This window comes from Calonectris borealis, chromosome 2, assembly GCF_964195595.1.
Source record: "Calonectris borealis chromosome 2, bCalBor7.hap1.2, whole genome shotgun sequence".
Taxonomy (NCBI): domain Eukaryota; kingdom Metazoa; phylum Chordata; class Aves; order Procellariiformes; family Procellariidae; genus Calonectris; species Calonectris borealis.
In genome coordinates, this window is record NC_134313.1 from 127,469,330 (window position 1) to 127,487,596 (window position 18,267).

General features: G+C 34.7%; 1 protein-coding gene across 1 annotated transcript in view; it reads left to right on the forward strand.

The window, feature by feature from the left end:
* The window catches only part of NEK10 (NIMA related kinase 10), a 95,420-nt gene extending 80,917 nt beyond the window's left edge, over nt 1-14,503 (forward strand). The window contains exons 29-34 of the mRNA XM_075143387.1: nt 1,728-1,765; nt 7,074-7,207; nt 10,284-10,394; nt 12,805-12,913; nt 14,307-14,359; nt 14,444-14,503. Coding sequence (XP_074999488.1) covers nt 1,728-1,765; nt 7,074-7,207; nt 10,284-10,394; nt 12,805-12,913; nt 14,307-14,359; nt 14,444-14,503 — 505 coding nt within the window. The remainder of the gene's footprint in view (nt 1-1,727; nt 1,766-7,073; nt 7,208-10,283; nt 10,395-12,804; nt 12,914-14,306; nt 14,360-14,443) is intronic.
* The last annotated feature ends 3,764 nt before the right edge of the window (nt 14,504-18,267 follow it).

The window sequence follows — 18,267 nt, forward strand, 5'->3', positions numbered from 1 at the left end:
TCTGACTCTTCTGACTCTACCCTTTTCTAATTCTCCCCCTATCTTTTGAAACTATTCTTAAGGACCATACAGAAGGATACTAGTTTATCTATATCTAGAAGTATATCTGTTCATCTAATTTCCTCTGGATGTTACACATGGCTTTATCACTGATTCTCTTGTCTTTTCTTCTGCATCTTGTCTTTGCGTGTACAAATGTGTCTACTTATTCATCTACCTGCAAAATCATGCTGCAAATCATGAATTTATACACCAGATGCATTTCCTTCTGTCTATACCAAATTTTTGCTCATCTCTGTAAGATCTCTTCATAGCCATGGGGCCATACAGTTAAGTACTACATAACTAAAAGGAATGTCGTAATTACCTGTACCTGAAGTCCTATCCATTAGCTCAGGCATCCTCAAAAATAACACCCATCCTCACCAATACTTTGACATCTGAGCATCTGTTTTAACTTGCACATCTCTCAAAGTTCTTGCATTCAGAATATGTCTCACTGTTCTGCCTGGCACCTTTAAGATATAACCTTTCATATCAATATACACTGCTAAAACTCTTGCTTGGATTCATAAGGCTATCATGCAAGCAACATCTTTCCTGGTTTTGATACGTGCATTCTAGTCACTCAAATGCCCATTCAGAACACTGCTGCGAGGAATATTTCTACAGCCCTACCTTCAATTCTACAGCCCTGCCTTCAACCTTGCCATTTTTTGTGTGTATCCTTTTACTGGTTGTGCTTTTCCTATCACTTCAAACACAATACTTTATTTTTGCTTTCAGAGTTGTTCTTAGCATATCACCATCCAGTCTGTCACTTACCACTCACTAGCTTTCCAGTTTCAGTCCTGCTGCAGTCAGTAATGGCAGCCTCCTAATGCTTGAGCGTTGAAGCAAGCACATTTGTTTTTTCTCCATCTCTGCCCCTCACATAAACATTTGCAAAACTATCTCCTTATCTTTCTTCATAACTACTCCTTGCAACTGTAATTTTCCCTACTGCCTAAAAAATATAGACAAATTCTTGCCATTCTAGGGCTGTTGAGGCTGCCATCCATCAGGACATCATATTGGTTCTTTCAGTCCCCCATCTGTCTGTATCCATTTGTTGTTGCTTATCTCAGCTGGTGAAATCTGCAGGCTGGGACAGTGTTTGTGTTGAGTATCAAGCAGAAGCTAGCACTGAAACATCTGGACTTATATTTCTGACATTGAGATATTGCTGTCCTGGTAATGTTATATTAATCCCCCCCCTCACCCCCCCCCCCCCCCCCCCTTATTAGTACTGTATGCATTATTACTCCTGTTTTTATCCGCTAGACAATAATTACTTTATTCTCTATGTTTTCCATCCATCAAATGGGTTAATTGAAATGTCCTTAAACATGTACAAATGCAAAATAATGTGTAATCTAGTGGATTATTGAGTTTTCAATATTAAAATCCTGTCTACCGTTTTTGTATTGTCCAGGCTAAAAACTGAGCAGGGAAAGCAATGGAGTCTAACTTTTCTTTAGTAGAAGTCATGCTATTTTGGACACATAAAGCCAGCCTTCATGTGACTTATAAATACATAGTTAAAAAGTAGTGAATTTGGACAGATTTCCTTTAGAGGAAACATGAGAAGGAGTCAAGGAATACTGATATTTCCTCTACAGTCATTGATGCCAAACACAATTAAAACGACTTTTTTTTTTCTCTCTTCTTTTTTGAAATAATAATAGAGATTATATTGAAAGTCTGGGATCAAGACTGCGACCAGGTAATTTTGTGCTTGCAACAAAATCAAACTTTAACTTAAATTAAACCTAACAATTTCCAAGTTTTTAAACCCTATTCTCCTGTGCATATAGAGTGTCTCCTCTTTTATTTCTTCAGCTTTACTGCCTATTGATCTGCTCCTGAGAGTGCCTCCATGCATGCGCAGGGCCCACACTAACAAAATTGAGGATTCATTTGCGACAGGGTGGCAGTCTCATAGTCTTCCAGTTGTAGTTCTTTGCAATATGAAAAATTATGGTATTATGTGATAATTATATTTTAAAATGTTGGAAAAGGACATAATTACATTTCAGATACAAATATGTTATCTGAAATATCCTTAAGGAATTTTTTAAAAATATGAATTCCAATAGTAAATCAGTAAGACCTCATTTTTATGGTCATTATCCTGCCTAAACTTCTGCTGAATGCAATGGGAATTTCTCCTGTGAAAGGAATATTTCACAGAGTCCTTGTAAATTATCATGTATTTATACATCATCATTGATGAAACAAGTTTTCCATTTGAGATACTTTTCTCTCTTATTGAGAAGCTTCACATACTGTAAACTGCTAAGCTGTGATTTCAGTATGTATATTGTCTGAACTAAATAATATTTGAAAGAAAATTATTTTGGGCAGTTGAAATATTAATTGTCATAAAAAAGTACTTTTTGTCTATACTAACTTCTATTTCACAGCTTTTTGATATGAAAATTGTCTTAGGAATTTTAATTATGCAGTACAAATCAGATTTTGCTGTCCACTTTTGGCAGTTTTCAATGCTGTTTACTGAAGAGTGCCGTTATAATACCAACATACAGTTTAAAACCACTATCCAGCCATAATGTATCAGAGCTATAATGATCTGCAGACAAACACTTCTGCCTTTGTTAATATTTTCAGTCCTGTGCGTAATTTGAGCAAATCCGGTATCTTTTGTGAGTAGTGTTTTCCTTTTGGGTAAAACTCTTAAAAGTTTTGATCAAGTCCTCAGCAGCCTATTCACACACACATGCCTCATCCCCCAAATAATGCTATCGTTCTGTATTTTAAAAAAATGTAATTGTGGAGTGGTTTGGAGTATACGGACTTTATGGGAACTCCTAAAGTTCCTAGCTGAACATTGGGTCTCTAGCTGTCTTTGAAGCACATAGACATTACAAGCAGACATTACATCTAGTCCTCCTAGATCTGGTAAGTCACATTGTTGCTGTCATACTAGAAAAGAGAGAAAGCACTTTACACTGAATAACAGGGAAATCCATATTATGTCCTACTCAGCCCTTTCTGTTTGCTTATATAATTCTAAGCATATTCTTCTTAAGAAAAAAAAAATTGCAGAAGACCCGCAAAAGAAAGGACACTCATTTATTTGCCTTTTTTTTGTAATTCAAGCCATTGACAACAAAGGAGAAGTCAAATACCACAGAACAGGGAGCAGTGAAAAAGGTAACATATGAAGGAAGTAAAGTTTTTATCAGTGTCCTAAGAAAAACTGAAAATTCCTAGGTTGTAACAGCAAGACCATACTATTTATTTTGGGATTGAATACAGCAGTGTTGAAACAGTTGGTAGAGAGGTGAAAATGAGGCAAAAAGAGCTAAATCAAAATCGCTCTTCTCATGGTATATAATTTTTTAGATTATTATAGCATGGCTTCCACTGTCACCTTGAGCAGAAAGACCAACCTAAATTCTTCCTTAAGTGGCTCAGGGGAAATGCAAGACTACTTTTCCTCTTATTGATTATTAAGAGGAGACTTACGGAAAAAATGTCAAGCTGAATTTCACTTGCCTCTCTCAACCCATCTGCCACAAGGCACTGCCACAAAAAATCCGACAAGAGCAATGATATCATTATCTTCCTGATCCTACTAGAAATGTCTCTCTGTGATATAGAATGACATTTTCTGTATCTTTTGTTTTCTGTGAGAGCATAGCTCGGAGCTGGTTGGTCCCTAGACACTTCAGTTTGTGAATGTCTCTCTTCTACTTCTTTTTGAAGTAGCCAGCACAGAAATTCAACAGGAAAAAAATGATAATAGTTCAGTTGTGGGCTAATTAATTTTGGTATTTGGATTTCATCTCCCTCTCAGTAGAATTTTCATTCTTGATGCCAGATGACTTTGCAAAAAAAAAAGTTTAGGTCGATGTAAATCTGTACATAAAACTTTATGATCCTCAGGGTGTTTCTGTATGAGGAAATTTTAGAATATGGATCTAAATTAACCTCTGAAGTGTAGTTTAGAGATAACTGTATTTAAGAGAGATACTGGGCTGCTGGCTGAAGCTCAATACTTGGATCTAAGCTCTTTGCTTAGCTTCCAGGTCTAATATTCAACTTGGGAAGATAATTTTGTTAACTAATGTTCTTTAGTGGTACACTAAGTGTTTTATAGTATCAGTCTGCTGATAAGCTTTTATTTAATCTCTGGGTCTGACAGTATGTATGACTTAAATATACAAGATTAAAAATAAATAACGACTGATTTACCACATAAAAATTCAATAATCTGATTTAGTTTTGCTCTATACTCTTTCTCAGCAGCGAAAACATGATAGAGGAGCACTAGGTAAAGAAGAATCAAGCTTCTGTTTTAATTTTTATATTTAAAATCTGAATGACATTTTGTAAATCTGCACAGTTTGTAGAATACATAATATTTACTTCTATGTCCTAATTCTATTAAATTACCTAAAGCTTGATCAGCAGTATTTCTCTGTTGGTTCTTATGGCTGGAATTAAAATTATTCCATGGAACACAAATAAATTATTATGTCTCTTTTTAGTTCAATAGGTAAGTTCATAATGCTCTTTAGTTAACAAAATATAGTCAACCTTTTAAGTATAATATTCACAAATTAGTACTGAGCTTTGTAAATATTAAGTAATGCTCACTCATTTAGGTAGTCAAGTGAATTTGGTTTTGCTTTTTATCAAGCTGCATTTGGCTAGTCTTTTTCAAATATCTCATTGAATATGGCAGGAAACAAATCACATGGATATTTGATATTACTTGCTGGTAAATTAGGGCAGTTTTGCTTAAGAAAAAGAGTACAGTCTTTTAATCAAGCTACTTGTACTACAAGAAAAAATGTACCTACAGCAGATAAGTGTATCTATCTCAAATTCTGGATGACCAAGACTGTATCTGATTTAATGGCTGTTTGTGGTTAAGTCCCAAACAGTACTTCAGTGGGGGAAATAAACTTTCACTTCCAGCTTTTGTTTTCAATTCTTGATCTCAAGAACTAAATATTTTCACATAGCTGATATATTTTTTTATCTGATTGTAACACATAGAAGCAAATGAACAGGTTAAAATTGTTGTGTTAAATTTATTTTGCTGAAAGAAAAGCATAGTTTCTATTCATGCATGACTTCCTTTGCAGTGCTTTTGTCTATGAAAAGTATACATTATGTATATGGATTTGCCTGACAGAGAATGGTAGTCTAGCTTTAGAGGAAGAGGAACAGGTTTACATCTACTCACTATTTTCATAAGATAGGAAAAACTCAGCTTTCTCGCTCCTTGCCATGGTAATTAATTCACACTTATCTAAATAAAATCAAGAATAATCTAATAAAAATTATATGAGGAAGCCTAAATGTTTGAAGTACTGCAATATTCTTAATTCTAAAGTCACGTTTTTCCTTTTAATTCCAAATTGACTCTGTTCCTTACTTCTGAGTTTGTACTACAAAAATGTAGTGTCATTGTCATCGGATATGATGGATGCTTTTTAGCAAGGATCACATTTGGATACCCAATTAGAGAGTTAAGCACTAAAATATAAGCCTGTGTGTGCACTGTGTGTGAATTTGTGTATGCATCTATTGTGTGTGTTGTTAGGTAATAGCTAAAGGAAATGTTCAAATACAATGTGCTTAAAAAAAAGTTTTTTTTAATATTTGTTTTAGAAGAAAATATTAGAAACAACTTATAGGAATGTTACTTTCTCAAAGTGCCAATACTTTCTTATTGTGGATCTCCAACTTCGTGATCTCGTAATTAGTCAATGAATATTTTATCTTCTGATCTGTTTAGTGTACAAGTCTACTTGAAATGTTAATGCCTAGAGAAATGATATGGAGAAATATTAAGAGACACAACACTTTTCAAAACTGATAAACAAATTTAGAAATTAAATATTTTAATTTTTTCTTCAAACAGGCCATCTTTATATCCCCTATAATATGGCAGGGGCAGGGGGGATAAAATTTTCATTATATATAGTGTGTATGTAATGTGCATAGTTCATAATTACATGCATATGTACATGGGAATTGAATCTATGCTAATATTTTGTGGTTTGCTTAACCTCATGCATTTTTCTATCAATATGTAACTAGCTTTGCATTTAAAATTTTTTAAACCCCACTTTTCCCTTATGTTCACAGGTCAACACTACTATTTTTATGGAATTTATAAGCAAAACCAATATACAGTCTGTAATACAGAGCAATTGTCTGTATTCTTTCCTTTGCGGGGAGAGGAATTTTTACAGCATTATTCTTTGCTTAGCATTGATGTTCTTTTATTCTAAACATGAAAAATGCCGTTTATGCACTTTATGATGGTGTCATTTTGATCATGGAGAATGCTGGTAACGGGTCCTTTCCACAGTCTCCATCAATACATCCTTCAGATAGGGTGATCTTTGATGGGGAGGAATTTATGACAAAGAACAAAAACCACCAATTTTCTGATGCAAAGTAAAGAAGACTCAAGAGATTCATAGCTTCTTGCACGTTTTCTTGAGGTTTCTCTCAAAACATGCTCTTGCTAGATGTTGGAAACAAAAAGTAGCAGTGATAAAGCAAAACACATCACTATGAAGCAACATGAAAATATATTTTGATAAAATTGTTCTCCAAATGGTCCGTATCGCACATTTTATTGTAATTCTTAGGGTAAAATGAAAATAAATTTCATAACATGAAAATATATAAGAAATAAATATCATGTGTGTTAGTCTATGTAAAAAAAAAAACAGTTAAAATAAGAAAATTCTGTTTATCATATCTTTAAATTTTTTTTTAATAAATGTGGGAAAACTTTTATGATTAGTGAGGTACATTAATACTTCTTTTCTCTTAGAGTAACTTAGAAGTGAATCAGAGAAAGGGATTTTCTTTTGAAACGTATTATCAATTACATTGTCTAATCTTCTAAGTTTTTAGATTATCCTTTTTTTGTTCCCAACACTATTGGAAAAACAAGTCATGCATTAAAACGTAATATTTACATCTACGGGTTTTTTTAAACAGTGTAAGCTATTAATGTATTAAGGCAACAAGATGAGCTGTCCTCCTGATTTTACTGTTGTCATTTACAGCATCAGCAGGAATTGCTGTATCACAACGGAAGGTGCGTCAGATCAGTGACCCTGTTCAGCAGATTCTTATTCAGCTGCACAAAATTATCTTCATCACTCAAGTATGCATTACTGTTGCTTCTGACATTCTATACTTTTTAGTTATTTGCTGTTGTCAAAATGATGGTACTGCAAAGTGCTGCTAATTTAGTCACTGTTCTTTAAAAACAACAGAACTTGACATTTTTGCAGATGGCAGGGTGCTTTAAAAATATATCATTTAAATAAAGACTAACCTTGAATATTAGTATGTGGAGGATGGCAATAATTGAGTCATATGAAAAAATTCATTGGCTCACCTCAGAAAAATGGATTGTACAGTAAATTATTTTTACAACATTCTGTCATGCCAGCAATATGAATATTTTAAGTGACTTAATACCATATACTGACATGGAGAGTACACAAATTGCTTTCTTCTATAGCAATAATTTCTAAATAACTTCTAAGTAATAATTTTTATTATCAATAAATAGTAATAATTTCTTGGGATTTCTAGTGCAATAGTTCAAATCCTGAATGTGTTAAATATTTTGAAATGTCAGGTCTTTTTCAAACTTAAGACTTGTTTTAAAATTAAGTTCAACTGTTTCATAGTGAAAGAGAGTTAAAGTTATTTCATGCTGATTCCAAAGCAAAAATGGAGCTGATATAAATCTGTGTTGAACTCTCAACTAAAAATGTGACAGAAAACTTTTCTATTCTCCAGAAAGATGGCTGCCATTCAGTTACTTGCAAAATTTTCTATTATTAAATAAACATCTTTTTATTTTCCAAAATGAAGTGTTTATACTTGGAAAGCGATGTTTATCACCTCAGGGGATTTCAGATTGCTGAGCCAAATTTGTATGTTTTTGTTTAGAACAGAATAGCATAACTGAACTTGGGTGTTTTTTACATGTCTTTTTATTTTAAACTGTCAAGCTTATCAAAACAGGTAATACACAAAATAAATTATCAGGGACAAAGAAAACAACTGTTATTTAAGATAATTGGAATTAATTGAATTTATTGCAAGAATGATTTCCTTCACCTGCTAACAGAAATGAGGCAGTTCAGTCTTTACATGCTCTATTAGGAGCAGGTCCAAGATGCTCATTAGTGAACCTACCTTCTCTGTTGAAGAAGGTTTTCTCAAGTGGCCTACTAATTAATGCAAGTTATCATAACATGGATGCCCGATAACTGAGAACTAACAGCAACTCAGACTTATTAAGAATTGACCACCAAAGCAGTAGTAACAACTTCGATGCTTTTGGTGTCACTTGGTTTCGGAATGGGAAGGCGGAGAAACCAGGATCCATGCCTGTACTTGTTCACTGTGTACTATGTGCTTCTCTTGTACTTGTTTATGTTCTTACAAATCTAAGGTAGAATATTTTTTATAATACATAGCTGTTTTCTAAAACTCTGTTACATATTTCATCTGATAATTCTAACCTGAAGTTTACAAGGGAGAGTTCTTGCCTGTTAGTTCTTGGCTGCCAGCAGCCTTCCCAATCCAGTTTCCATGGGAACAAGCGTCGGAGTGATCTCTGGAAAACAATGTAAGAGAAAGCTTTTTAAAAAGCATTATGTAAATCCTTGGCATTTTTTTTTTTAAACTGATCTGACATCTAATTTTGTTAAAACAAAAGTAAAATTGAAGACTAGTGCCTGAGGCAACTCCGAGTTTCTCATGCAGTGGACTTGTCCTTCACCACCTTTGCTTCAGAATATCCCAGTATGCCCATGGTACATTAACCACACACAGTTCATTGCAGTGGCATGTAGTCTATAGAGTATCTTGCAGGCCTTTCCTAAGGCATCATTTTTTTTACTCACTTATAGGCTAAGGAACATTCAACATTTGACTTAAAGCATATGTGTAAGGCCTTATCTGCATGAAAAGAGAGTAGTATCTCTCTGTAACAAAAAACTGTATGCAATCAGATGTCTGATGAAGTCTTTTATGCTTAGGATGTAACCTTGATCCCTGGTTTGCCAGAGCAAATCAGGACTCCTGTGAGGCCGATATAGCTGTTCCAGATTTATAGCTATCTAAGAGCAGTAATTTGTTCCAATGGGAAAAAAAATCTTTATAATGTGTACTGTGACAGTGTTTGAATGTGAATCATTAGTGGTCAAACCTTCCTTGAGTAGTCAAAAAGCTTCCTGAATTCAATGGGGTGGCACTTTGTGAATGTGATTATAAACTCTATACTAAATGGTAGAAAACCATAGTTTTATAAACACTGTCTGCAGGTATAAGCAACTACACAGAAACAGCATAGGAGATCCTTCCAAAAGGGTAGTACATACTACAGAATTGTCATCAGACTGGGTTGGTGTCGGTGCATGACCAACAGCTGAAGCTTTACACTTACTGTTGGAGCATAAAAATGATATTAAAGTCTCAAAGAGCAAAGGAAAAGACCTCCTTTGAACTCTTTTTTGAAGACTTTAAAACACAATAAAGTATGATTTGTGCTTTTCTTTTGTAAATATAGTTGAAAGATGTTTACTTTTTCAACCAAAAAATACAGAAGAAAAAGTATATAAAATCAGTATATACAATCAGTTTTGCTTTATAGACAAGTGCAATGTAAATTACCTCCCACAGGGAGCTTCTAGCAAAAGGGACATTCTGAAGTGTATTAAGATGTACATAAGGACCTTAAAAGAGCCTGTTAAAGCTGTGAGGAAGATTCACATTAATTTCTACACACGTTGAATGAAGGTCTAATCTTCTTGAAGTTCCATTAATTTCAGCCGGAGTGACTCATTATAGACAACATGAAATCCAGTCCAATATTCTATGGGCTTCATCTGTAGAAAAATGTCCTAAATGCTAGCACTTTGATCAGGAAGGCAAATCTAGTATTACCTGTATTAGGCTTGTTATAATGATCTTTACCTTCAAGGCTAGAGGGACTATATGATATCCCAAGCCTAACAGAATGGGCAAACTAAGGAGCATTATTATAATACGGCATTAGATCAAGTCTTGTACTGTTGTTTCTCACTGTGCTATTGAACATCAATATTTCTTTTTGCAGTGTAGCTACTTTTTTCAGTAATGGTACTGCTGATTAGGTCATCTTTATGGGAGGTGTAACTCAGTGGTGAAAACATCTCTTTCTTTGTCTTGTTGTATAGCTCCCTCCAGCTTTGCAATGCAACTTGAAAAGGAGAATCATTGAGAGATTCAAGAAGTCCCTCTTCAGTCAGCAGAGCAATCCTTGTAATCTGAAATCAGAAATGAAAAAGGTGTAGTACACCAATTACTACCTATGGTTGACTTTGTCTCTTCTTCTGTTTGAATTAAGCTATTGATATTAATATCATAAAAATATAAGATTCCATTTTTAAAAGGAAATAATTAGAATGTTCTCTAGCTATCCTTTATTTGGAAAATCTGGAGGCTTCTTAAGTAAGCAGTTTCTACAGGTTGATTTCATTAGAACATTTTTTTGTAAATGGAAAGGACCTGCTAGCTGCTAATATGCAAAACCAGACTTCATCTTATCAGAGCTCAGAAAGAGAAGAGGAAGGAAAATGTAACTTTTTGTGGCAAAGGCTGATAAAGATTATGTAAGCTTTTAATTTATGTAAGCTCTTCTTAATTTACTATTAGTTTCCCAGTATTATTCATGTTTTGGAATGTATTCCTACTAAAGCTATGAATTTTAAGAAAGTGCTGTTCCAGGATGTCTTAATATAGCATACCTTGGTCCCATTGTTGCATAGTGTGTCAGAAACAGTTTAGTGTCATCAGTTCAAAAATACTGCAGATTTGCAAGAATGGCATGACTAAAGAACCATGCCTGCATGTTTTCCAATGACATGCTGGGCGCTCTCCAACAGAGGAAGAGCTAACGACCAATATCGGAATTTCTAAATGTTCCTTCAAAATCTCCTGAGAAGACTGTAGTCAGCAGAGGATCTGAAAATGACATCCTTGGCATCTGTGTACTGTGGGAGATTGTGAAGCTAAGATACTTCATTTTTGAATTGATGACAAAGCAGTTGTTAGGTATGTTACTGTATCTGAGATTTGATGACAAAGATAATTTCTTATCACTCACATAATTCCCCTGTGTAACCTAATTTGATTGTCACCTACTTGCAGTGAATTGTGGAATCTTCTAAGTCATTGTTTGCTATGGAATGGACTGACCCCAAATGCTAAATCCTTCCTGTACTTTTGTAATAATTAATCTGAGATCTTAAGCCCCATGGAAGGTGGCTACTTAGTGTTTACATTGGTTTAGATTGCTAGTACATTTGAAAGATAGTTAAAGAGTTTGCCTCTCTCTGAGCCATCCGTTTCGTGCCAATTTGCTGTCCTGTAAATAAAACTGGGATTTACATGAAACAATTCCTGTATTTCAGCCATAACATTAAATCTAAGGAAATATTTGCTAATCGTGTATTGAATTGATGTTTTCAGGAAAGGATGCCCAAAAGTATGCAAGAAAAAGGAAGTGTTTATTATAAAATTAACCTAATTTTCAAATGCTCAGAAATAAAGGAATGTATTTATTTGTAAGTTTATAAATGTTATTAACTGTAAAATTGTGTTAGCTTCAAAACTATTGGATTTAAACCTGAAGAAAAGGAAAGAAATACACTATTTAAAAAGTAAATTGAAGGTGTTTGAAATGCTGAATGCAATTCTGGGCATTTCTACCTTGAAGGAAATAGTTATAGAAACTATTAATAGAAAGCAACAATAAAAAACACAGTTAGAAGGATGGAGAATCAATAAGCATCAATGAATAAATGGTACATATGTTATCAAAATCATCACCATAAATATGTTGGGTAACATGGATATCATTTGAAGGTAAAAGTAAGAACTTAAATAGAGTAAAGAATTAGGTTGAACTTTGCCAGCAAGTGTTGTTATGAGGTTGTGCAATTTCTGCAAATAAAATTTAAAAATCATGGGGTTTTAACTATGCTGAATTAGAAAACCTAAATAGAATAACAGACAAAAAGATTCCTCCACTGATTGGTGGTGGGGTAAAGGTCTTCCAACAACAGATATTATTCTGTTACTGTAACTGTAAAACTGTTAACATGCTGCAGAAATGCATAACTGGAATTTCTCTCCTGCCCACAGAGATATTTTCATGTCAGAGTAGATATTTTCAAAACTAGATGTTTTAAAGTTTATTGTCAGTATTCTTGTTCACATAATCAAGTAGCTGAACTGACTTTCAGGTTTCAGAATCCCTGGGATCCCTCTAAGGGGAATTATACCACTTGAATATGGACTAACAATTTCACTTGAAGCCCCAGTTTCGAAAACCAGAGTAATTGGCTGTTTCTCTCCTAGATTCGAGGGAGTACACTTCCATGTTTATCTTCACACAAATGTATAGTTTATGACATTTTATTCAAATAGTCTAAAAAACCTCAGTGCTTTATACTAAGTGCAAATTGGCAGCTTGCAATGTTCAGTCAATGTTTCTAGAGAGAAGGTAGGACATTCATAATTTTGTTCACCACTTTTTCATCAATCTAAAAAGTATTGAAATCTCCTTTGACTTCTGATTGCACTGGGAAACGTAGGAAAGCGTAAACTGCCTCATAGAAGTCTGACGCTTTGGCAAATGGAAAGGGTGGAGATTTCAAGTGTCCTTTGCTTTTTTCTCTTTTTTTTCTTCCCCAGCTGCTGCAAGGTTCTCCTGAATTGATTGAGCCCAACTTCTTTACAGCGGATTGGCATGTGGTACTTCTCTCTTCAGGTGGAAATATGTTGCTTCCAGATGATAGAAAAGGTAAAGAAAGCAACAAAACCTCTATAGTGGCATATACATTTCTAATAAAGTGTATGGTATCAAAGCAGAAGGAATTGCTGCTCTAAGATCTGTCTTTAAAGACAGTAAAGTTATGTTGACCATACTGATTTTCATTATTAGGGTTTTGTTTGTTTGTTTGTTTGTTTGTTTTTTGTTTTGTGTAATTCCTGGTAAGAGATGCAGTTTACCACTGATGGAACGTTCTACTAATTCAAGAGAGTATACTTTGGAATTACAAAGAAATATCAAAGATGCAAATAACACATGGTTCATCCATGAAAATCAATAGAAATGTTTGTAACTGAAAATATCCTACTTAGGATTTACCTGTCCTTGCATGTGATTTTTGAAGAAACTCTGTTTAAACCCTATGTTGTTCTTCTGTCATATTTGAAACAGTTATACTGGGATGATTTAATTACCTAACTAGATCAAGCCCTACAAACTTAAGGAGGGAAATGCTACATGCTATAGCACATCTATATAGTGTAAAGTGTATATGTATACTTTAGAAAATGAATAATGTCAAATATACTTTGGATTAGTGACAAATAATGAACTCCACCTTCAATGAAACCTACCATCACTGGCATCATCGAGAGTGGGCAACCACAATTCCTAGTTCAGAGATTTGTTTCATCATATGCCTCTCTGTGCAATGGACATAAGGGAAATGTGCAGCCTGTATTTTGGTATTTGTGCCATTTCCATTCTTCTAAATACAGGAAAAGCTATGTCACAATCCATGGACTAGAGGACATAGTAACATTAAAGATTGTGGTGCCAAAAAGAAGGTGAGAAACTTTGGTTTTCCTGGCCTTTGTGTTGAAACTGGCATATCAGTTCCACAGCTTATTGCAAAAAGTGAAAATAATACCAGGTGTCAAGGGTGATATCTGAGTAGGAAATGAGTCCCTAACAATCACTTTAAATATGAGCTTTATTTTGATCCCGGAGACAACAATGCAATTTGATTAGATGCTCAGTTTCTTTAGTTTTTGAATCTCTTAACCTGCAAAAAATACTTTTGTCCTCACAAATTGCTGCTGACTGTGTGCCCTTTCCACTATAAATTGTAAGTGGGGAAGAATAAGAAAGTTGCATTGCTGTGTTCTGTTACATTAAGTATTTAAAATATTTTCCATCAGTTAAAACTCTTTCAAAATGTGATAACATTGCATGCCTTAAATGTTCACATCATGCCATAAGATGCCTCCCACCTTTGCAAGGGGTCATTGTGGTCAGTGGAATAAGCTGCTGATAATCAAGCATCTCTTTTGTCATTATATTTGTACTGGAATTGCTAAGAAACAGATGAGGGAGCATAAACCCCAAATTCAGTAGTATAACATTACTTGCCTTTTACTTGAAGGTATTGTTGGCACTTCTGACATAGCAGAAGGGATGACATATGAACAGTTGCAGGTAAGCTATAAATATACCTATATGTATTAATTTATTACTTTTAATAAAAATAATTTACTGAAATGAATTTCTTTTATCTTGTAGACTCTAATTGAAGAGGTTCTAGAGGAAAGTGGTTATTACAATTCCTCTTCTAACAGGTAAGTCTGTTCAATTTAAAAAGAAAAAGTTAATTATGATGTGCTAAACCCAAATGTATCATGTGACTGTTTACGTGATTGCAATTTCACTTTAAACTTAGTGCAATACGTGGTTTATTATAATACATGGATGAATGGACTGGAAGAAATGTACGTGGGACATATTAGCTAATCTAAGCAGGTTTTTTGGGCCGCATCTGTTTTCTTCAGTCAGATGCTAGAGTGGTACAAGTTTGGCAGCAATTTCCTCACATTTTTCCCATATAAAATCACAGCTGAACAAAAGTTTCATTTAAATAGAAGTATATTTTATTATAATACTCTACCACTACAGGGTTGAAAGGATGAAACTGGCATATTTAGTAGAATGTTTGACTACAGCACAACAAGCAGAATAAGAGGTTGCAAGCACAAAAGTGCAGAGGATGAAAAAAAATTTAATGGTCTTTGAAACTAGGCAAATGCCTTGTCCTAGAGATGGCATATCTTTCCAGCAGGAAACCTTTGAGGAACACAAGAAAGAAAATACATGAAAAATGTCCGTATAGTCCACAACATAAGCTTAGCATTTCTCATTCTTTTTACCTGCTAGCCTGTTATTTAATATCTCAGATATTCTTTAGTGGGAAAAAAGTTCACTACTTCCATCAAGTAATGTGTCTGTTCCTTGTCTTTGCAGTAATCAACATTTTAAAGCCTGGGGGACTGCAGTTAGGTTTTCTAAAACAAATAAACAAACATTTACCCCCCTCCCCACCCAATACGGATATTAAGAGATTTTAAGAATTTGTAGTTCCTGGTGCTTCAGTGATATTTTTCAGTTATCTATTATCTCTGCAAACTTTTCCGTATGGATTGACTCCAGCTTGAAAAGTTCCAAATGTTAGTCTGAATACCATTATAGGCTACTCATTAAATTGGAATTCCAGCTTACAAGTGTTTTGCAGCTGCCAGCTGTAAATATTGAAAAATCATGATTCAGCACTCCCAAAATAAAATAATAATTCACTCTTTAAACCTTCAAGGTATATCTGAATCATGTTTGCAAATCACTTTTGCAGCCATGAGGTCTAACAAATTTGTTTATAAGTGTTTTCAAGTATTTTAAATTTTTGTTCTAATCACAAGCTCCCAAGATTTGGAGCTGTAGAAAAAATATTACACAACTTACAAAAAAAAAAAAAAAAAAAAGGCTCTCATTTCTAACATCAAGATCTAGCGAGTCTTATTATAAATGTATAAATGTGTTGTAGTTGTATAGGCATTTATCTCACAAACAGACTGGCAAAAAGCATCTTACTGTAATTAACTGTAATGAAGCAGGTTTGTGCAGAATATGGACTTGAGTATTTTACACAAACTACTATAAAAATAAGATATCTATTAATGGAAGTCATAGAATCATAGAATATCTCAAGCTGAAGGGACCCATAAGGATCATCAAGTCTAACTCCCTGCTCCTCGCAGGACTACCTAAAACTAAACCATATGACTAAGAGAATCGTCCGGACGCTCCTTGAACTCTGACAGGCTTGGTGCCATGACCACTTCCCTGGGGAGCCTGTTCCAGTGACCAGCCACCCTCTCAGTGAAGAACATTTTCCTAATGTTCAACCTGAACTTCCCCTGACGCAGCTTCATTCCATCTCCTTGTGCCCTATTGCTGTAAATGTAATCGCTGAAAGGTAAAGGATGCTTAAAGATTGCAGGCAAATATGCTAGTATTTCAACATGTAACATAGGAATGCCACAGAAATGCACATAAGACTAACAGCAGTAAAATAATTAACATTCTGTTTTTCCTGATTTATTCAGGACTACTTATTTTTCTGCTGTGCTGGAATTCCCTAGAAGGTAGTTATTCTGTAGAATCTTAAGTTATTTTTCTACATTTTTGGAAATGTTATTTTAGATGAGACATAAGAGAATGTTCTTCATAGCCACATGGGATGACAGTGTAGTATAGGTGTTCTTCTCTATGCTATGTTTATCCTGCAGAAGGAAACAGGGGGAAAAGAGCAAGCAGTACATTGCCACACATAGATAAAGTCTGGAGAAGGCCAGTGAATGCTCAGCATCCTTCTTCACATTGATGGATGTGCTATGTGTTTGATTTTCCCAGGAGCACAGGAAAGTTGAAAGTCACATTGTGTTTCCCCTGAGCCATGCAACTTCTTCAGCAGCATGACTCTGTTATCCACAGTCAGTGCTGATTTGTGCTTTGTTCATGGGACTTACAGCAAAGACAAAATTGATTTTGGAGTGGGTGAAAGGAATGGAGTGAAATCTCCTTATAGGTATGAACTTAGAAGTTTAGAAGTATGTTGTCTAGATTTGATTTTTTTTTCCCTCTTGCTTAGAATTGTTAATGTGTGCATGTAACAGCTATTGTTGTAGACTTTGACCCACTCCACAGCATATGTATCATTCTAGCATGTCCTGGCGTTAGCTGGCAGATACAAAATAGCCATACTGCAACCTAGTTTGTTGATCTGTCACCAGCAACAACATGTGCCCTTGATTTTTCACTATGCTTTCGAATCCTATTATCTGCTGTGATGCATAATTATGTTTGGTTCCCCTGTCACTATTACATTACTTCTTTTCCAGACAAGGTTCTACTCCCAAATAACTTATTATGTTTCCTTCTCTTCCAGAAAATTGACAGACCATGCTTTGGCCTTGGCTGTCAAAAACATGTCTCTATTTCAAGAGGACTTGCCATGTTTTCTAAAATATGCTCTGCTCAATGCCATTCAGCACTTTCAAAACTTAAGCAATTTTTTTTTTTTTTTGCTTCTCACTCTCTCTCCAAATGGCCAAACAGTCCCGTTTCGATAGCTGTCCAGTATTGAATGATTCATTTGGCTAGCAGACATGCATCATCAGGCTTCGCCTCAAACTCTCCAAACAGCTTAAGCAAGCTAGAAGGACAAATCACTCTCCCAAGCTGCACTGCAAGTCACTTATCAGTGTCCACCATTATCTGGTTTTATTCCACCATGCAGAATTTGGTTTGCAGCCCTCAGAGCAACATCCTATCAGCCATTCTTGCCTAAAACTGTTTTGAGCCTTGCTCTACTTCCTCTCTTTTATACACAGTGAAAGATTTCAGAAGCAACTGCAAATTTTCCAGCAGAAACTCAGTACCTCCTGTAGCTTTCCTGGGATCCCCTTCTTAGAAAAATGTTCACAGAAAAGCTTTAGAAAAAACTACTAGGAGTAATGAATATCTGTATCATGTTTGTTTTAGCAACATATAGGGCAATACATCTATTTTTAAACTTTCTTAGCTTATTTTAAAAGCTTTTAGTTTAGATTGAGTTTTTCAGTTTCTAAGATGTGTAGTTGTAATGATGCAGCATGTGTGGGGCCTTCTCAATGGAAACAGCATAATAGTGGTTCTAGCAGGAAACAAATTGCTTTCCCTGCTGCCCATAATAAGTTCCTAGCTCTTCTAATAGAAATGTGAAAAAAAGAACTCAAAAGTCCTCAGAAGGCACATCAGAACACCACAAATTGATTTGTGAAGTTGCAAATTTTTAAAGATGTTTCTTCATTTTGGGCCAAATTTCTTCATGATTTCTGACCAAGTTAATTTGACAATATCAGTTCTATATGTTGTAAGGCTACAAAGTGAATTCTGTTTTGGAACAAAAAATTCCACAGCTGCTATGCAACAACATGGGACATGTGTGCTATTGCTAAAAGCACTATTAAATGCAGAATAAACAGCTAGATAGCGTATAGCGTAATAATCTCCTACCT